The sequence below is a fragment of the Camelus ferus genome, chromosome 9, assembly GCF_009834535.1.
Source record: "Camelus ferus isolate YT-003-E chromosome 9, BCGSAC_Cfer_1.0, whole genome shotgun sequence".
NCBI lineage: Eukaryota > Metazoa > Chordata > Mammalia > Artiodactyla > Camelidae > Camelus > Camelus ferus.
The window spans coordinates 11,431,908-11,454,226 of record NC_045704.1 but is presented as its reverse complement, the minus strand read 5'-3'; the positions used below and the strand labels follow the sequence as shown (position 1 = coordinate 11,454,226).

At 42.6% G+C, this 22,319-nt stretch overlaps 1 protein-coding gene across 1 annotated transcript; it reads left to right on the top strand.

Moving 5' to 3' along the window:
• The first annotated feature begins 1,208 nt into the window (after window positions 1–1,208).
• On the top strand, window positions 1,209–18,189 carry ZNF615 (zinc finger protein 615). The gene is given in 7 exon segments (XM_032487973.1): window positions 1,209–1,337; window positions 4,140–4,303; window positions 7,353–7,479; window positions 7,757–7,852; window positions 10,808–10,813; window positions 11,175–12,820; window positions 12,822–18,189. Coding segments are annotated over 6 exon segments (2,199 nt in total). The 5' UTR covers window positions 1,209–1,337; window positions 4,140–4,288; the 3' UTR covers window positions 13,131–18,189.
• The last annotated feature ends 4,130 nt before the right edge of the window (window positions 18,190–22,319 follow it).

The following is a 22,319-nucleotide window of genomic DNA, read 5'->3' as shown; positions in this document are numbered from 1 at the left end:
AGTATTCAACCTTCATGAAACTTAAGGGTTAAAACATTTTAGTTTCATATTTACTTTACAATTACTTGAATATTAGTAAGACTGACATTTTAAAAATTGAGTATTTGTGTTTTTTAAAAATAAGTGGCCAGTATATTTAGCTATGAAAAATTTTAGGTCACTGTTTTCTTATTTTTTTTTTTTTTTCTTATTCTAAGATCTCTACAATAAATGCTACTGAGGAAGCAGAGAAAGTGGATCTCATATATTCACGGTGGGAATGTGAAATGGTACATTAACTCTGGAAAAGTAGTTTGACAATTTCTCTCTCTATATACACTTACATCTAAGTCACACACACACACAAACACACACACACATTTTCTTTTCCTCTATCATTCTTACAGCAGGTTTAGTTGGATCCACATTTACGGTTTTACATTACTATGACTTGTAATGCTATTCGCAGTTGACATCCATAGAACATGGTTACTTTCTTTATTTACACAACTTTTCTTCTCCTTGAAGTTGTCGTATTTCCCTAATTTTTGGCCCTTGGTCTTCAGAGCCTTGCCTTCTTCTTTGGAGCCCAAAGGGAAAACTCCAACTCTGTCATAGGTTCTACTCTTTGCATTGGGCAACTGGCCTTTTCTGAGTTACTGGGTTTTAGTGGCCTTTCCCCCACACATGAAAATAACTTCGGCGTGTTCCAGCTGCTTTTCATAGTCTGTAGCTGCTATCCCTTCAACGTCAGTTTCCCCGAGTCTTTTCTCTGTTCAAAAGTCCCATCAAGCCAATTTCGGCGGAAAACTCGGCCCAGGTATCCTTCCTCCGCGGGTCGCCTGGTTCAAGGGGCGAGCCCTGTGCGGTACGGATTCTTCCACTTCCTCTAAGATGGCTGCGCCCATCAGGTCGTTCCCTCACTTTTGTACAAAAGTGGGTAAATGTCGCTGCCATTTTAATGTTCTTGTAGCTCGCTGAAAAGGATTTACTCCATGCCATTTTTGTTTTGTGTAAGCTGAGTTTATGCACATGAGTCCGTTTTTATTGAGGGCTGAGGTGCAGAAAAATAGAGTTTCCGGTGACCTATCCGCCCAGTCACCCCTGCGCACCCGCATAAAACGGCTGCTTGGCTTCCCGGTCGCCCGATGCTCAAAGATGGCGGCGCCCACTGGGCCACGCGAGAGGGCGCGGCCATGTTACCTTTGAAGACAAGCCGGAAACCCAGTGGTCTTTTCGCCGCAGAAACGGTTCGGACCCTCGTTGGCCACCGTAGGGCGGTGATGGAGGAAGCGGACCAAGTTCAGCGAAGTAAGTTCAGGCGCCGGCCGGTAGCGAAGGTCCCTGGAAGTAGTCAGGTCAGTAGTCAGGTCAGGACGTCTTCGTGGACAGTGGGGAGGGCCTGTCGGCGTCCGCGTTGGGTGATGCGTGTGGAATTCCAGCGGGAGAATCGCGCGGCTGGGCGTTCTTTTCCAGGGGAGCCCTGACGGGGGGATGGGGTGGGTAATAGGGAGTGTGTGTTTGGGGTGCCTGAGTCAGAACGTTCTCTTGTGGTTGGTGGTTAAAGATCCCTGGAGATCAACGACTTAGTCCCGAGGCACGTTTTGGGATCTTTATTGTTTACTCTCCGTTGGGATCAGTGTTTGTAAACTGGAGGGTGGTGTTTGTCAGTGAATGCTGTATGGGGCTCGGGGTTTGTTTGGGGCTCAGTGATGGAGGAACTGTTCGGGGTTAATGTACGGGGGTCTCTGGGATTAACCAGGTTGGTGGTAGTAACCGTCTGGGGTACAGATGTGTGTATGGGCGGGTACTTTGGAGGCCCGGGTACCTTGGCCGCTGCGTGTGTATTGAGCTCCATCTTCAGCTGCTGGAAACAGATGTGATGTGCGTTAAAGTTCCCCTTTTGCCTTTTGGGTGTGAGTCCCTTGTTCATCACTAGTTTTAAAATCCTCTTTGACACCCAACGTCACCCCTTACTCTTAAGCTCTCAGAAATGAAAGTTTTTGGCGAGATAAATGATCCAGCGATCTATCAGATAAATATCTAATAGTAGTATGTTATATATTTAAGATCAGTTTTTATCTTTTGTCCTGCAAGACTCCTGCACATTCCTCTTGCATATTTCTTTCCAGATTCTGTCTAAAACAAGTAAAATAACATCTCTGTCACTATAAGTTCTGTTCCCAAAGAGTAAATCCTTGTCAAAATTTTAGAATATTTCAGTTTTAGCTTTTATATTTTGTGCTTAGTATTCATAATTCAGATAAATTGTGTAAAGTACTATGATTTTCTCTTTCACTTTATTTCGTGTAATATAGATTTACAAATTATTTTAAATGTGTGAACTAGTGGTATTGTAAGTGGATTTATATTAAGTGTTTGCATACATTTATATAGAGGTGAAGTTTTGAAACTATTTAAGTGTCTTAGGATGTAGACCTTTTAGGGGCCATAAAAAATTTAAGTATCATTTCTGGTAACATTTTATGGTTATGCATATTTACCCAGGGACTTGTTACCCTGCCTTTCATCTCCAGTGTAGTCTGTTTATTTTTATTGCAGTCGTAAATGTGTTATTATTTTCTGACTCTCTTTTCCTTATAATTTTCTACAACATAAAAGAGCAATTAATTTAAATAGTTATTTTTGGTCACCTTACTAAATTCTTAATATTACAGTATCTTTGTCTCCACTCGACATTTTGGTGTGCAAATTGTCAAACATACAGAATATTGAAAGAATTTGATAGTAACCACCTATATTCTGACCACCTGGATTTTACTACTAATATTACTAGGCTTAACTGTACCAGTTATCTGCCCCTCTATCCATCCTTCTGTTCATGATGTTGGTGCATTTCAGTGTAAGTTGCAGACCTCTGCCATCACTCTAAATACTTACGAAATCACATGGCTAATTACAGTTCTACCAATAGCCTTTTGTTTCCTTTGTTTGCCTAATGAACAGAGCTCTCATTTACAAAAAACCTTGGCCGGATGTGAAGTGGGTTGAAAATGCATTTCAGAATAAGATGAATCTGGTTTTTCAATTGAAATTCTGCCTCCTGGTCATTGTGCAGTTTGCGTGACCTGTGTCTGTTTCCTTCTTAGCAAAAAGAGCAGTGAAATCTCTCCCTCAGATTTATTTGGAAGATTCAGTGAAGTAAAATACCTTAAGTAATGAACTGTGATGGCAGGAATATGACATAGTTGAGTAAAAAAAAGCTACTCATTTCCTCATATATGTGGATTTGTATTTTGTGAAATTTGTATTTATAACTCATTTTCTCTCTCCCTGCTTTCCTCCTTGTTCCCCCCTCTTTTTTTTAAGTAATGAAAACTTTGAAAGCCATGAACTTACATTAATAACCAAGCAACAGCAATTTTACTGAAAACGTAGAATGCTGACATTCCCCTGATTTAAAGAGCACATCTGTGCTCTTATGAAAAATATAGTGAAGAAAGTATAGATGAGCAGTCAAATGTCACTTTTTTGCCAATGTTTCCCTTTCAGAAATTCTTAGGAATGGATTTTTAGGTTACCAGTGATAGTTTTATTGGCCTTTTTCAATTAAATGTTTAATTATTCCCATGAAATGTTCTGTTCTTTAACACTGACACGTGCCCTGTAAGTGCTTTAGAATTGTATAGCATTTTTCTATTTAAATTTTGTAACCAGCCACCATAGATAAAGAGATATACAGACATATGAGGCAAATACAGATAATTTGCCTCTTCTTACATGTAAAAGTCATCTTTGATTATATTTTCCAACTGTGTTGCCTTGGGTAATGTTTCCAAACCCAGATTTTCTCAACCCTGCTGTGGTCGGGTACAAACAGCCTAACTGAGCCAGTAGTCAGCAAATGGGTCTGGCTGTGTTCCCATAAAACTTTATTTATAAAAACAAGTGATCCAGGCCCTGGACACTCTGTTACTGATTTTTTTTTTAATTGATGTGTTGTTGATTGACAATGTTAGTTTCAGGTGTACAGCAAACCAATTCAGTATATGTGTGTGTATATACACACACATTTCAGATCTCTTTCCATTATAGCTTATTAAAAGAAATTGAATATAGTTCCCTATGCTGTACAGTAGTAATGTTTCAGTCATATGTATGCATACATATATTCCTTTTCATATTCTTTTTCATTATAGGTCACTAGAAGATGTGGAATATAGTTTTCTGTGCTGTACAGTAGAAACCTGTCATTTATCCCACACATAATCGTTAGCATCTGCAGATCTCCAACTCCCCCATTTTGGAGGTCTCCCGGTTTGCAGCCATTTCCCAAAGTTGGAAGAAAATGATCCAAGCCCAGGTGACTCTTGATTTCTTTTTCTATTTACTTATGTATATATTTATTTATTTAACTGAAGTATAGTTGATTGACAGTGTTGTGTCTTGGTTTCTTTTATTCTTTTATTCTCCAATGGCTTTGCTTCTAAAAAATCCATGCAATTAAGTTGAAAAGTTTCAATTGATCCAAGCAGGATCTGGAGAAATCTGGGCAAAGTAGGATCAGGACTATATTATTCATGGGATTCATCCTACTCATGTGACTCATGTGTTGGGATATCATATGTGTGTGCAGGACCCTGTGGGTTACACTAGCTGTCAATTCACATCTGACATATGGTTGTGATAAGTTACAGGTAGGCATGACTGTGATCTGTGTCTACTCCCAGCACTTCTGACACCAGATGTGTGTGTCTTTCCACGCCGACAGCCAGTTCTTCACCTCTCTGGTGACCAGCTGAGTATCTGTAGTTTAATTCAGTTCTGACAGTAGCTACATGGAGTTGCCTCAGTCCCGCAGGACAGCCCTCTCTTTCGATGCCAAGGGTTGGGTGCCTAGGGTACCCGTACTTCTGACTTGGCTGCAGATCAAGGGTTGCCCAAATCTCTTCCTCGGGTTTGATACTTTACTACCACAGCTCACATAACTCAGGAAAACACTTGGCTTACTATACGGGTTTATTATAAAGGATACAACTTGGGACCAGTCACATAGAAGCAAACGATACTTAGGGCAAGGCATGAGGGAAGGGACAAGGACCTTCCATGCTCTCCACAGGAGGGTCACCCTTCCAGCACCTAGATGCGTTCACCAGCCTGGAAGCTCTCTGAGCCCTGTAGTTTAGGGTTTTCTATGGGGGATCCTGTTGGGTGTGTGTGGTTGATTAACTCAACGGCCATTGGTTGGTTTGGTCTCATCCCTTCTTGGAGTGCTGGGGAGGGGCTGAAAGTTCCAACCCTCTAATCACAAAGTGGGTTCCCCTGGCAACCAGCCCCCATCCTGAAGCTCTCTGGGGGCCCACCAAGACTCACCGTGCCAGCATAAACTCAGGTGTGGCTGAAATGGACTTGTTATGAGTAACACAGGACACCCCCTTAACTCTGTCACTTAGGAAATTCCAAAGGTTTTAGGAGCTCTTGTGTTAGAAGCTGGGGCTGAAGACTCAATATATGTTTCTTATCATGTCACATCTCATAGGCGTCAGCTAGGAGGGTAAGGCCGACCAGCTCCTCGTGGGATGTTAATGTTTCATGGCACCTGGGTCTGAAGTTCACAAAGGTCTTTGATGGTTCTCCGTAGAGGTGATGATGGTGGTGTCATTAACTGCAGTCCTTAACTGTCCTTCCTTCTCATAAATTTTTCCTGTTTCCTGTTTCCTGCAGCTGCTTCTTCGTTTTATTTAATGTGGTGTTAATCCTGCCTAATGAGACACATAACGTACATACGCATTTGTCTGTGTCCATATACATGTTCGCTTTACAAGTTGGGTCATCTAATCATCTTCTGTGCTTTATGTATGTCCTGTACAGTTCCTCTTATTTCGTTTAGTCTGTATACCACTGAACTCAGTAGGTACTGTCTTGTGATTCTAGCATCTGGAGTCTCTTCCTTACCGGCTTTAGTGTTGGCTCAGCTGCTAACAGTGCGTTTAGGAATCTGTATTATTCCACTACTTGTGAGTAGCATGTAGTTTGGCATTAGTGAATAGATGCTTGTGAGATAATGGAAAATATATATTAGCCTCTGCCCTCTGTTGCTGGCACAGAGCTCCTGAAATCCTTGTAATTTCCTGAGTGGTAGGAGCACCAGGAGCACCTCTTGTTCTAATGTTTATGTGGTCTTTCTCCTTCATCCTGACACAGAGCTCCTGAAACTCTTGGAATTTCCTGGGAACAGGAGTGTCTTTTGTTCCAATGAGGTGACTCAGTGGGCTCCTGGATGAGGACTGGCCCCCAGAAAGACCAAGCTGTGATGAGAAGCTTGGAATTTTTAGCCTCATCCCTTAGTCTCTTGAGAAGGGCTGAAAATGGAATTAACAATCAGTCATGCCTACGTGATGAAGCCTCCATAAAATCCCCAAAGTATAGGGTTCAGAGAACTTACGGGTAGTGAACTTGTGGAGGTGCCCGGAGAGGGCGTGGAAGCTCCGCTCCCCTCCCCGCATACCTTGCCCGTCACATCTCTCCCATCTGGATGTTCATCTGTATCCTTTATCATAGTTGTTAATAAGTTGGTAGGCGCAAGTGTTTCCCTGAGTTCTGTGGATGGAGTGGGGGTTGTTGAAACCTACGATCTGTAGCTGATTGCTCAGAACCACAGGTGACAACCTGGACTTGTGATTGGTGTCTGGAGTGGGGGCAGGACAGTCTTTAAATTTTTAAAAAGTTTTTTTGGGAAGGGAGGTAATCAGGTTTATTTATTTATTTATTTAAAAATATTTATTTATTTATTTGTATTGTCCTTTTTGGAGGGGGCAATTAGGTTTATTTTTATTTATTTATTTTTAATGGATGTACTGGGGATTGAACCCAGGACCTTGTGCACGCTAAGCACGCGCTCTACCGCTGAGCTGTACCCTCCTCTCCCGGGGGGTGGACAGTCTTATGGGACCGAGCCCTTAACCTGTGGGAATTCAGCTAAATTACAGGACACCCAGCTGGTGTGGCAGAGAATTGCTCATTGTGGGGAAAGAGCTCCATGCATTTGGTGACCAGAGTGTCAGAAGTGAAGTGTTCTGTGTGGGCAGTAAGGGAGACTCAACGGGGAGGAGGCACACAGTAGGGAAGAACTGCGTTTTTCACTACACGGGAAGGAGACTGAACACGGTTTTTCCTTTACAAGTCTCACATATAGAGAGATTGCAGGTGTTTGTTCTTATATTAGCTGGAGGATTTCACGGTACATTTCAGAAAGCCCTTAGAATTTTCATCCTTTTGTTGAGTGAGTAGAAGACCACCCCGTAACGTAATATTTTACCAGGGTTCCTATATGGCAAAAGTGAGCAGGATAATTTCCTTCACATTTTTTTCCATATCACCCACGTTCCCTCACCATGACTGTGTTACGACAGGAATCCCTGACATATGACGATGTGGCTATGAAGTTCACATGGGAGGAGTGGCAGCTCCTGGCCCCAGATCAGAAGGCCCTGTACCGGGACGTGATGCTGGAGAACTACAGCCACCTGGTGTCCGTGGGTGAGGACCGCTCCCTGGGTCACTCGGAGGGTGCCCGTCAGTGGCCCTTCCATTCTCAGCTGCTTCACTCGAGACTAAACTGCATTACTCTAAAATGGTAGATTCTCAGATCCTTCTCTGGCCCCAGATAACGGTATAAATCCCCTCTCCTGAGAGGGGAGCCTTGATGGTACCGATGTGAAACCTGTTTCTTCCTTCCAACGTAAAACTCTCCCTTCCTGACACAGCCCAGCCCAGTCCGATGTGGCTTATGACTTCTGTCATTTTTCACAAACAGGGTATCAAGCCAGCAAACCAGACACGCTTTCCAGGTTGGAACGAGGGGAAGAATTGTGGACCATAGAAGCTGAAATCCATGGTCGAGTCCATGCAGGTAGGTGGGTGAGAAGTCGTGCTCTGGTCAGCAGAGAAGGCATCAGAGCCGTGACAGTCTCTGAGGAAACACGAACAACCCCACCACGTACCTCTCTTCCCAGGTGAGAGCTCTTTGTAGAAATCTAGAGAACCATATATTCCTTGTTCTCTTCTGAGATCTGATCCTGTTTATTTTATTTTACTTATTTTGGTGGGGGAGGCAGGAGATAGTTAAGTTTATTCATATATTTTTTAATGGGGGTACAGGGGATTGAACTCAGGACCTTGTGCATGCAAAGCATGCGCTCTACCACTGAGCTATCCCCTCCCACTCTCATCCTGTTTATTTTATGTGCATCTTGTCTTTGCTCGTTTGTGTAGTTATGGTCTTCCCAGGATTTTCACATCTTCCTCGTCTTTGTCCACCGTCACAGGGTCTCTGCTTGTGTCCCCACCTCTCTTGCTATGAAATTCCCCTTTCCTGGCTTCTCTGGAAAGAGAGAACTTTGAGTTCATCACTCTTTTCTTACTGCTATACCTTCGCTCTGAACTGTTAGGAAGTAATGGATTTGTCCGTAACATCCAGCCCCACCGTGGATGCTGTGTGCCCGGATAACCTGGTTTTCGCTGTGCATTTATGTGGTTCTTTGGTCCCCACCCCCTTCCCAGGTTCTCCATGCCTTCATTCCCATTTTCTTCTCAGTTCTCGTAACTTAAGTTTCTTCCCTTCCCATGAATTAAGCTCTTTCTGTCCTCTGCAAGAGACTCCCCAGCTGACTTCTCCCTTGATATTGTCTAATGTACGATTTCTTTCTAAGTGTTTCACTCTTCTTCACAGCAGCTGGCCCGTGACTTCCCATTTTGTGTGTGAGAAAGGAATCTTCTTCCCTCCATCCTTTTTAAAATTCAGGTTCTCTTTCAGTACCACACGTTTCAAATTCTGTCTCCCTGCCGTTCCCTTGACTGTATCTTGCGTGCCGAGCTCTCCTGTAAAACGTCTCTACGGTTGCATTTGATTAACTAGGACAATTAAAGCAGCTAATGGAATAGTGGGTGGTGGGGCTTGGAACTGCGCTTTTAGTAGCGGGAATGGCTCTCTGATAAGGTGCTTTTGAGCACATGATGAGGGATGTGAGTAAGCTTTTCTTGGCCAAGGAGTTGTTCAAATGTGAGACCGTGGGAAGCTGAAAGACCTGAATCCGGATGTGTTTGAGGAGCTTCTGAGAAGCTTCTGTGGGTAGAAGGGAGTGAGCAAGAAGGAAGATGCCTGGAGTTAAGGGGAGCAGGGGAGGAGCTGGAGGTTTTGGTGTGTAGGTCACATACTGCCTGTCCAGGGCTTGCAAGGGCTTGAGTCTATTCCAATTAAGTTGAGAAGACAGGAGTTTTGAATAGAGGATGTGCATTAATTTTTAAAAATTAATTTTTAATTATTTAGTTTTAAAAATTGGAAGTATAGTTCTTTTAGAATGTTGTGTGTGGCAAAGTGATTCAGTTATACATATACATATATATTCTTTTTCAGATTCTTTTCCATTATAGGTTATTACAAGATATTGAATGTAGTTCTCTGTGCTGTACAGTAGGTCCTTGTTGTTTATCTATTTTATGTATAGTAGTGTGTATCTACAAATCCCGAGTTCCCGATTTATCCCTCCTCACCCCTTTTCTCCCTTGGTAACCATAAGTTTGTTTTCTTTGTCTGTGAGTCTGTTTCTGTTTTGTAAATAAGTTCATTTGTGTCCTTTTTTTAGATTCCACATATAAGTGACATCATATTGTATTCTTCTTTCTGTATCTAACTTACTTCACTTAATAGGATGATCTCCAGGTCCATCCATGTTGCTGCAAACGGCTTTATCTTATTCTTTCTTATGGCTGAGTAGTATTCCATTGTGTGTATATACCACAGCTTCTTTATCCAGGAGAAGACCTTTTTTTTTCTTTTTTTTTTTTTTTAAAGATTTATATATTAAACCAGTTTCTTCATGTTTGTACTCAGATATGTCATAATCATCTTAAACTTTGTTTCACGATGCACACTAGATTTTTCCTCTCACTCTGGACCTCAGTAATATTCCTCATTTATTCAGAGGCATTCCACCTACCCAGTGGCTGAAACCACATAATTCTTGGCGTAATCCTTGAGTCCTTTCATTAACCTCTTACCTGCTTCTCCCATTGAGCCCATCAGTGACCCTTGTCTTTTCTTTAACTGTATCCTGATTTCCTCCACCTCTTGCACATCCACTGCTCCTTTAACCACGATTCACACACTTCAGCTGCCTTCTTTTTCCATTGCTTCACTTGTCCCTGCCGAGAATTAAACCTGGTGTCCTATAGATTTAATGCATTTCTGACACTACCTGGAAATAGTGTCAGATCCTACAAGTTAATAAGAATTCAGTCCCACAAGATTATCCACAGGTCACATGTCAATTGCAAGTCCAGATTGTTATCTCTGCTTCTGACCAACTGGCTATCAATCAGTGGATCCCGTGACCCCCTTTTTGTTTTCAGTTAATTTGCGAGGATGGCTCACAGAACTTGGAGAAACATTTACTTATGTTTGCTAGTTTATTATAAAGGCTATTATAAAAGATGCAGGTGAACAGCCAGATGAAGAGGTACACAGGGCAAGGTGTGAAGGATTCCTGAATGCAGGAGCTTCTGTCCCCATGGTCCTGGGGTGCACCACCCTCCTGGTACATGGATGTGTTCACCAATCTAAAAGTTGATCAGCATTGTTGCTTAAGAGTTTCTGTAGAGTTTTTGTTTAATTGAGGTATAATTAATTTATAATGTTGCGCTAGTTTCTGGTATACAGCGTAGTGATTCAATCATAAATATGTATGTGTTCTTTTCATATTCTCTTTCATTATAGGTCATTACAAGGTATTGAATACAGTTCCCTGGGCTTCATCGGAGGGCCTTGTTGTATTATAGAGCTTGAATCTCTAGCTCCCTTTTCTCCCAGAGGTCAGTGGATGGGGCTGAGAATTCCAACCTTCTAATCACTGAGTCTCCCTGGTGACCAACCCCATCCTGAAGTTACGTAGGAATCCTGTGCTGAGTCACCCCATTAGCATAAGCTCAGGTGTGACTGAAAGGGCTTTTTGTGACTAACCAGATACTGCTCTCACTTAGGAAATTATAAGGGTTTTAGGGGCGCTGTGCCCAGAACCAGTGGAGGAAGACCAAGTTTTCTTCTTACAGCACGCATAGGATTGTCACTAAATAGAACTTCACATGAAGGCATTTTTGGAAACAGTTTTTCTCCCCCCATACTGAGATTATGAGAGATCATGGAATGATTCATTGTTCTCTTCTTTCCCAGAAATCAGGAACAGTGGATGACTCTCCACAGCCTCACTTGCAAAATCAAAGCACTCAAAAGAGTGGGGAACTCGGCTGTGAACTTAAGACGCCTGCAGATGTTGTTGATCAGAGCAAAAGTCATTTACTGCTAAAGCAAAATCATGATGTGTTTGACCTAAGGGAAACACTTTTAAAATCAAATTCAAATTTTGAAAACCAGAACAGAAGCTGTCAATTAAAGAACTCTGCTGAGTTTAATAGAGACAGGAAATCCCTTCTCCATGCTAACCATGAACAGTCTTGTCCTGAAACTAAATTTTCCATAAGTGCCAAACCCACTGACAATACATCCCAGGCCACTAAGCAACAGAGAATTCACAACACAGAGAAGGCTCACATGTGCAGTGAATGTGGGCGGGCCTCACTCAAGACGTCTCAGCTCTTTGATCATCAGAGACTACATCCTGGAGAGAAACCTCACGGATGCAGCCTGTGTGGGATAGCCTTCTCCAGGGAGTCCAGGCTCCCTGAACAGCAGAGAACGCATGCAGGACCGAAGCATTATGAGTGCACTGAGTGTGAGAAGACCTTCTTCACGAAATCACAGTTCAGCGTACATCAGAAAACTCATGTGGGAGAGAAACCTTACACCTGTAGTGACTGTGGGAAAGCCTTCATCAAGAAGTGCCGGCTCATTTATCACCAGCGAACTCACACAGGAGAGAAGCCCCACGGGTGCAATCTGTGCGGGAAAGCCTTCTCCACAAAGTTCAGTCTCACCACACATCTGAAAACGCACACGGGAGAGAAGCCTTACATATGCAGCGAGTGTGGAAAGGGCTTCATTGAGAAGCGGCGTCTTACGGCACATCATCGAACGCACACAGGTGAGAAACCCTTTAAATGCAGTGAATGTGGGAAAAGTTTCACCTTGAAGAACAGTCTTCTCACCCATCAGCACACCCACAGAGAAGAGAAGCTGTATACGTGCAGTGAATGTGGGAAAGGCTTTTCCATGAAGCACTGTCTTGTCATCCATCAGCGAACTCACAGTGGAGAGAAACCCTATACATGCAGCGAGTGTGGAAAAGGCTTCCCCTTGAAGAGCCCTCTCATCAGGCACCAGCGGACCCACACAGGAGAGAAGCCATATGTGTGTAGTGAATGCGGAAAAGGCTTCACCATGAAGAGCGACCTCATCGTACATCAGCGGACGCACACGGCCGAGAAGCCCTACGCGTGCGGTGACTGTGGGAAAGGCTTCACCGTGAAGAGCCGCCTGATTGTGCACCAGCGAACCCACACGGGCGAGAAACCCTACGTGTGCAGCGAATGTGGAAAAGGCTTCCCGGCAAAGATCCGGCTGATCGGACACCAGCGAACTCACACAGGAGAGAAACCCTACATATGCAGTGAGTGTGGGAAAGGCTTCACGGAGAAGAGCCATCTCAACGTACATCGGCGCACTCATACTGGAGAGAGACCCTACGTGTGCAATGAATGTGGCAAAGGCTTAACTGGGAAAAGCATGCTGATTGCACATCTGCGAACTCATACAGGAGAGAAACCATATATATGTAACGAATGTGGGAAGGGCTTCACCATGAAGAGCACCCTAGGTATCCATCAGCAAACTCACACTGGAGAGGAGCCATACAAGTGCGACGCATGCAGGTAAAGCCTTTAGGAAGAAGACATGCCTCATACAGCATCAGAGGTTCCACACGGGAAGGACTTCCTTCGCATGCACTGAATGTGGGAAATTCTCTTTGCGCAAAAATGACCTCATTACCCATCAGAGGATTCACACAGGAGAGAAGCCATATGAGTGCAGTGCGTGTGGGAAAGCCTTCACTACAAAGTCGGGGCTCAACGTTCATCATAGGAAACACACAGGAGAGAGGCCCTACGGATGCAGCGAATGTGGGAAAGCTTTTGCCCACCTGTCAGTCCTTGTTAAACATAAGAGGACTCACAGGTAGTCAGGAAGCCTGTGGCCAGCTGTAGACCCTCAAGATAATAGTATTCAGTGGAGAAGAGCAATGTGGTATTTATCTTTAGTGATCAATTACCTCGTATTTTATGTTGATGAGAGAATTTACAATATGACTCAGATACAGTCGGCCTTGAAAGTATTTTTAGGACATTCTTATGTCTAAAAAGTGTATTCTAAGCTAAAGCCTGTGAATGTGAAAGACTTAGGAAAGCCTTCGGTGGGAATAGACCCTTTTGTACGTGATCATCATAGATCATGAATGAATGAGTATTTCTAATTGGCAGAAATATAATCGTGGGAATGCCTTTGCCCGGAAGTGAGACCTCAACAGGCGTCAGTTAACTGTAGCAAAATACCTTCCTCGGGTGATAACTCTGGCAGGGTTTGCAGTAATATATTTTGCCTCATTCGTTGCCAGGAAATCCAAACAAAAGTAACTTACAAACACATTCAATATGGTGGACTTTAACAAAATATCAGACAACTCAGTGAAGGAAAGAGGCCTTGGGGAAATGATGAATGAGAGCGTTCTGTCACAAGTCTCAACTCGAGGTAATCCACCTCACAAGCAACTGGGGACAGGACCCCTTCCACCATATTTCTAGCTGCCTTGTCATTGATCTTACAAATTTTAAATAGTGGCAGACATACTCCTCATGGATTAAATTTTAATATATACAACGTAGGGGTGTTCAAAGCCTGTTGCATTATTTTATTAACTTTCGTAATTTTTTTGGTTTCAAGTTTATTTCAGAATATTTAAAGTACTTCAGAATGAAACAATATATTCATTTCGTGAGTATAACTCATCATATTTGGATGCATTTAACTAAATTTATAAGTCACATCAGGTGGTTTATAGAATTAATAGAAATGTGATGTGTTTATAACTTATAATTTTGAAGTAAGTGTGGAATCACAAAAACTGAAATATTCCAGAGATTTCCTAAATGCCCTTCAGCCCACTACTCCCAAAGGTAAAACCTTGCACAACCACAGCTCATCAAATAGAGGAAAGTGAAATTGTTGCAGTGCTGTTAACCGGCACTTACGTGAGTTCCTGTAACCAACACGACAGTAAAAATTCGGGATACTCTTGTCAACACAAACTCCCTCATGCTGCCCTTTCATGGTCACACCGTAACCTGACCCTAGCCCTTGGCATCACAGAGCTCTTTGTGTCGACAATTTTGTCATTTATAGAATATTAGAAAAGTAGAATCGTTCGACATGTACCCTTTTGAGATTGACTATTTGACCTTGTGAAATAATAGAAAGTGTATATATTAGTCTCGTGCTCCTGGTTCCTGGCACAGAGCTCCTGAAACTTGTAAATTCCTAAGTCATAAGAGCACTAGGAGCATCTCTTATTCTAGTGAGGGGACTCTGGGTGGGCTTCTGGATCGGGGCTGGTCACCCGAAAGACCAAGCCATGATTAGAAGGTTGGAATTTTCAGTCCCTCTCCCCATCCTCCATACAGGGACGAGGGGCTAGAAGTGGAGATACTAATTAATCATGCTTGTGTGAACGAGCAAGCATATCTAAAATCCCAGTCGAAGGGGCTTTGGAGCGCTTCCAGCTAGGTGAACACATTCAAGCGCGGGGAGAGCAATACGGGGACAGAAGCTCCTGGGCTGGGGACACTCCCACACCTCTAGGTGTCTCTGCACCTGACCGTTCATCTCTGTCCTTTGTCATATCCTTTAATAAACTGGTAAACACAAGTCAGTGTTTTCCTGCATTCTGTGAGCCCCTCTGGCAAATTAATTGAACCCAGTGAGGGGCTCATGGGAACCTCCAATTTGGAGCCAAGTCAGACAAACGGTAGGCAACTCTGGGACCTGCCATTTGTGATTGGAATCTGAAGTGGGGTGGGAGCAGTTTGTGGGACTAAACCCTTAAGCTGTGGGATATGACACTGTCTCCAGGTAGATTTTTTTAAAATATATTTTTGTTTTTATTTGGGTTTTTTGGGGGGCGGAGGAAAGGTAATTAGGTTTGTTTGTTTGTTTGTTTGTTTGTTTATTTATTTGATGGAGGGACTGGGGGCTGAACCCAGGACCTCGTGCATGCTAAGCATGTGCTCCACCAATGAGCTATACCTGCAGGCCCCTCACCGTCTCCCTGTAGATTTGAGTTAAATTGTAGGACCCAGCTGATACCATGAATTGTTTGATGTGGGAAAACCCACACATTTGGTGACCAGAAGCATCAAAAGGGTGTGTGTGGCAGTAGTGTGAAAGTCAAGGAGAGACACGGGAGCAAGACTGAACTGTAGATATTTTCCAATACAGACCTTGAGTAAATTCAACCCAAGATCCAGCCAGAAGCTCTCTGGGGGGTCCTCTCAGCCGCAAGAATATCAGACTGCATGCAAACTTGGCCATACCTGAGGTGTTCCGGCCTAATGGCCCAAGGGCACCATCAACGTGCCGGTTTTTCCCAAACTGATGACTAGAATGCGTCCCACACCACGTTGGCCCTGGATGGGTACCCGCCTCTGAGAAGAAGTTTGCTCTGTGCCTGTGACCATCTGCAAAGAGAGGAAGGTATTGGGGTGCCTGGAAGATACTTCCATTTCTTCCCATCGAGCAGAGTTGTAAGAGCCTGTTTGTCAGGGCCACTCCAATTGGAAAGGCCAGAACCTCTATGAGGTCACGGTGTCACGTGACCTCATGGAACTCTTAGGAGGCCAGAACGCAGACTTGGAAACTGACCCAGAGCCCTGGCCAGACGCCAAGGAGGTACTGCGGGGAGAGGGCGCTGGGGTCGGAAGTGGTTTCCGAAGGGGTTCAACGTTTGGCAGCTGCCAGAAGAGTCTTCAGAGGCTTAAGATCAGGTGAGCCTGATTCTGGGTGAGGATTTCCCAGTGAGGGGCCTGTGGGATCGGTGAAGTGGGAATGTGTGTGAATGTCCGTATTTGGGATTTTCTTTGGGTTCAGTCACTGGGGAATCTGGGCGTTAAGTGTGGAGCCTTTGGTTGAAGCTTGAGTGTGAAGAGATGAACAACTGAAGAAGGTTCGATGGTCAGAGCTTAGGATTTACGTGTTTGTGTGGTTCCTGTTTTTGTTTTGGGGGGAGGTAATTAGGTTTATATTTATTTTTATGGAGGTACTGGGGATTGAACCCAGGACCTTGCATGTGCTCTACCACTGAGATATACCCTCCCCTCCAGGGTCTGTATGTTAACTGTGTAAGACTGGGTACTTAAAAACTGGACTGGAAGAGGTGAAGCCAACCAGCACTGCTTCTCACCAAGATTAGTGACATTTATCAGGCTCATGACATGGAGAAGACTGGGACTGGGGGAGGAATTAGCAGTGGGCAAGAGCTTGTGTGGTAAATTTCAGGTTGAATGTGAGGTTAGTGTTGGCAGAGTGCAGGGTTTGTCTGTGTTTGAGAGCACAGGAGTCTGGAAGTTTTGAGACTCAGCCCCAGGCTAGTGGGTGTTTTGAGGGTCAACTTTGGATGCTGGAAACATTTCTATTAAGGCTTTCACATCTCAGTCCTTCCTCAAGTTTCTGATTAAAATTCTTTCTCCTACACTCACTCTTCTCGTGACCCTCACAAAAGGCAGAGTAACTCACTGTGGTGAAGTGGTGTGTATACAAATAAAGGTAGGATTTTTTGTTCATCTTAAACATCCGTGACGTTTATTCTTGGATATTTCCTTTCAGGTTTCTTTGACACAAGTGAAAACAACCATTTTCCTAAGTTCTGCTCCTCAGTGAGAACCATTTCATTAAAAACATTTTTCAGGCTACTTTTCTAAAAATTGGGATTATCTGTATAAACATATATTCAAGAATCTGCCTGTCTTCTAACATGGCTGGTTTGTTTGTTTGTTTGTTTTTGCATTGTCTCTGGCAAATAAAAGTTCCTGTTACTCCACTTTATCACCAGTTTCTCATATTTTCAGTTTTTTTGGATTTCAGCAAGTCTAATAGATGGGTACTCGTATTACACCGCTGTTTTAATTTGCAGTTCTCTAATAAATGATGTAGACCATCTCTTCAAATGCTTGTTTGCCGTCTGTTATCTTTGATTTTGTCTGTTCAACGTCTTTACCAATTTTTAAAATGGGGTTTTCTTATTGTTGACTTTTAAGAATTCTTTCTATGTTCTGGGTGAAAGGCCAGTCCTTTATCAGATATATGACTTATGAATGTGTTGAGATTCTTTTTTTTTTTTCTTAAAAAAATCCTTTTTTTTTTTTTTGCCTCTGATCTCTTAAGTGTTCCAACATCATTTGCTGAAAAGTCTATCTTTCTCCAGTAACCTTTGTACCTCTGTTAAACAGTTGAGTATATTGATTTATGTGGGTCTTTTCTGGGATTTCTGTTCTGTTCCATTGATTTGTGTGTTTAGCCTTCCACCATTACTACTAAGCGTTTATAAGCCTTGAAATCTGTTGATGTGATGGTTCTTTCTCGTCAGAAACCATTTTGCTATTTTCAGTGGAGAAACCTAGCAAAAATTCCCTTTACCAGGAGATCAGCATTGTCATTTTCATATTCTGTACCCCTAGATATGATGTTATTAGAAAGGGACTTCAATTCTGAGGTGTCTTTTTCCAAAATGCATGACCTCTGTTTAATGAGGAAAACTTAGACCAACCTAAAAGATGGACAGTATACAAAATACCTGATGAGGACGCCTCCAAATAATTGAGTACATGAAAAAGAGAAGACTGAAGAATGGTCACGGAACAGAGAAATTCAAGGAAACATGATGTCTAAATGCAGTATTGTACCCTGGGTTGAATCCCGGGATAGAAAAGGACAGTAGTGGAAAAACCTGTGAAATTCAAATAGAATCTGTGATTTAGTTGAGTGTTACACCAATGTTGATTTCTCAGTTTGACAAATGTACCATAAAATATGCACATGAAAGCACGTTGAATGAAGGTATAAGTACACTCTCTGTAGTACCTTGTGACTTTTGTGTAAATCTAAAATTTCCCCCAAATAAAACGTTTATTTAAAATAGGTTTAATCTATGCCAAGTATATCTCAATAAAAGTGTAAAAAAAAGTGTAATCTAATTTTATCACTAAATTTCTCATTATAAACATATTTCCATATTATACAATGTTTTTGTATATCTATTATAATTAAAAATAAGTGGCTGTAATAATCTCATGGGTGAACTGGTCGGATGGTAACTTGAGTCACATAAATAGTATGCGTTAGAGTAGGTATACTCGAAAAACATAAAATAGTCAATTCTGTTCAGTTTATATTATGATGCTCTCATCCAAATTCTTACATTCTCACTCCAAGTTTGTTGTACCATTTTTCTTGTATGTCCTAGACATCTCCGTTTACTTTTAATCCTAGGTGGTTTGTAATTTTGCAATTATCCTTGATGTCTTCTAAAAATTCATACCCTATAAATTTTGTAGTACAGAAAAACAATTCATTTTAACAGCTTCATGGTTATAATTTACATGTAACATTTACCAGTTGTAAGTGTGCAACTCAATGACATTTAGCAAGTTTATAGAGTTGTGCCACCTTCACCACGGTCCAGTATTTAGAAATTTTCGTAACTCCCAAAAGTAACTGGATGGTTGTTTTGTTATTATTGAATTTTGAGAATTCTTTGTATGTTCTGAATCCCAAGTCCTTTATCAGATGTCAAATGCGTAAATATTTTCTCCCAGTCTCTGGTTCTACACATTACTTTCTTAAAGTTGTGCTTAGAACTACAAAAGTTTTTAATATTAATTAAGTCCAATGTATTATTTTTCCTTTTATGGCTCATCCTTTACTGTCTTATCTCAGAACTCTCTGGCTAACTTACATTCGTGGAGATTGCCTCCCGTTTGCTTCTCTAAGTTTGATACTTTTACCTCTTATGTTTAGGTCTGTGATGTATGTTGAGTTAATCTTTGTGCATGGTTAAAGGTCTCTATTTTCTGCAAATAGATATACAGTTATCACAGCATCGTTTGTTGAAAAAATTAACCCCATGGAATTTAAATATTTTTGGACTCAATTCCTAGGTGTGCATTTCTCATTGGCTCCAGACCTTGACTGTCCTCATTTTTAGTGGACCTTTTCCCGAGGCTCCAATCCGAATCAGAACTCGGCCTCCTCCCAGCCGCTCTTTTCCTCTTGAACGTGATGGTGGACGGTCGCCTCATAGGGTGCCAGTGTCTTGAAATCTTATTCTCTCTGTAAAAGCCTCTTCCTGCAAGAAAATTTCCTCCGAAGCTTTCTGGGATGTCCCTTTACCGGTTGTATTTATTGCCTTTTCTTTTCAGGAGTTCATTCTCTGCTGCTATACGGACACCTGGACTCCGTCGCTTTCCAAACCCGCCCCCTCCCACTCTTTTAAAAAAAATAGAGTAATATAAAGGCCGCGCAATATTACTTTTCTGCCCAGTCCGCAGAAAGCGGTTTAGGTAGCTCCATATTTGCCTCGCAAATCTCGAGTCTCTGAGAATCTGCTAGTTTTCTCAACAGTCGAAGTGCCAGGGAATGAGATAACTTCAGGGGCTTCTCACCTGCCCGGCCATCGCTGGCTCCCGGCGCCCAGACCGCCCTCTTTGCTTTCTGTACGTCAGGTGTTCCAACATGGCCGCCCCCAGGCCGCGGCGACCTGGGTGCGGACATATTGCCGCTCAAAGAAACGCCGGAAATGGGGTCTCCGCGTTTCTTCAAATGCTTCAGGCCCTCGTCGGCCGCCGTAGGTAGACGAAAAATCCAGGCGACGGGTCCAGAAGTAGAAACAGTTCGCGAAAGTGTTCCTTACAGGCTGGAGAACGTCAGGTCAGTGTGTGCGTTTGTTCCTTGAAGTTTTGTGTGTTTTGTCCCCGGGGAGGTTTGTCTCACAGGGTGACGTGACGTCCACAAGGTGAAATTGGTGCCCTGTGGACCTGGGGAATTATCGGGGGTCTGGTGCCGGAGCGCCCAGGTGGAGGCTTTTGAAGGGAACCAGGGGAGAGTCTGTGACTCGTCTCTCTGTGGTTGGGGTACCTTGGAAGGGCGAGTCGTTAAAACGATTAAGAATTTGTAGAGATCATCGGGCGTGTCTCGACTGGCAGGGTCTTTGCGCATCACTTTGTAAAGCTTGTAGGTGGTATTTTCGGTCATCATAGGTTCAGGTTCAGGAATTAATATGGGGCTCAGTGATGTTAGGGATGGAATGGACAGTTACCATATGGGATGTCTGGTCCAGGCCTCTTTGGGTCAATAAGGAAGTGTTGTACTCAGCGTGTGTGGTACAGAAAGGCTTGTGAGGGCTGAAGCTTTGGACACCCAGGACCCCTGGCTGGTGGTTGGGTCCAGGTTCCAGCCTCGGCCGCTGGGAAGGAAGGCGTTACAGCCCAGGGGAGTAGTGTGACACCTTCTATTTTTTCAGCCTTTTATTCAGGAGTTGAGTAACTGCAGACCGAGGGACTACTCCAGCCATGCCCATCTGTTATAGCGTCGTCTATGGCTGCTTTCATCCTGCAAAGGCAGGATTGAGTCCTTGTGACACATCTTAACCCTCCAAGTAGAAATGTATAATATCTGTCGCTTTGCAGAAAACGTTTGCCAACGCTTGCCTTCACCACTTACTATATAGCAACTGGACACTGTTGCTTGTTTGCCTGACGTGCATTCACACTTCTTTGCTAACGATCTCCATTTTGTTTAGTATCCATCCTTCTGGCAGGGCGACCCATATCCCAATATTGGTTGGTCTCAGTTAATCATGGCGGTTCCAGTTCCCATTGCTAGGGATCGCATTAGTATGAAATGAGCTTAGGTATATGGTTCTGGTCTAGCCAGCCATATATGTGAAATTTTGCTTGGGGGTTTTCTGGGGGAACATTTTGTCTTTTTAATAAGTAATTCCTTGAGTCTCTTTTTCCACGTCGATGATGATATTATCTGAGTATAACCTTTTCTGTTCAGTTTCTATTGTTTATAATTCATTCTTATTTCAATACATTGCTTCTACTCTTCAATACAAAGTAGGAAAGTAAGTAGGGTGGTAGTGGACATCTGGGTCCTGTTGTCTACTCGAAAATTAACCTGCTACATTGCCTTAAGTAAACATGTTTCCAGAAGGATAGGATCATAAAATTATGAGTTCATCCAGGATTTTAAATTTAATAACATAAAAATGTTCATAGTGCTCTTTCAAGACTAAAAAATTGTCTATTTTATCTAAGTTATGTCTCCCATTAATTCCTTTACGTTCTTTATTGGCAGCAAGTCTCTGTCTCTTTCACTACAAATGTGTATGTCTTGTTAGTCTGTTTTAAAGAACAGGCTTTTGTATTGTTGAATTCTTCCATTTATTTGTTAATTGAAAAGATCTATAAGTTAATCAGTATAAAATTAATTTATATATATAAAATGGTCATTACCCGGGTCAAGAAACAGAACCTTACTAGCCCCTCAGTGGTGTTCTGTGAGCCTCTATCCGATTGTATTACCTCCTCGCACCCAAAGGTAAATACCAAGTTGTCAAAGGCTCTTCTTCATAGTTTTATTATATGAAAAAATTAATCTCTCCTAATCATATTTTATTTAGTTGTGCCTATTTTTAATTGTGTGTTAGTGTAATTATAATCTTTTTTTAATGTCAGTCTTTTTTTGTTTTTAAATTATTTTTTGTTTTTTAATGGAGTTACTGGAGGTTGAACCCAGGACCCTCCTGCATGCTAAGCATGCCCTCAACCGCTGATCTATACCCTCTTTCCCTGGATGAATTTCTTCTTGTTACGTTTCCGCTTTCCTTTAGGATGGAAATTATGTAAAGACAACTGTTAGTTTTCATCATGACTCTAGATGTTACTTACAGCATGGAACGTTTCTTGGCAAATGTTCACGTGAATTAGTACTTTTACATCCTTCTTTGAAAATACAGGGGTCTGAGAGCACCTCAGCTTCCTTTACCATTTTCCAATTTATTGTGTACAATATTGTGTACTTTTAAAGGATGTCTTTAAAACTCCCTAAGATATTATCATTATTGCTTAGAAGACAACGCCTCTGGTTTGCCCAGTACATTGGTTTTCAAACTGAAGTGTGTGTACCTGCAGGGCATACACAAACGTTTAAAGAGGTACCTGAGCGCATAGGGTTTAAAGGAAAACAGCGCCCAGCTCCCCTCCTTCCAGATGGTCCCTTTGTGTGACTGAGCTGCCTGAGGTTCTCCTACTCCTGAGGCTGC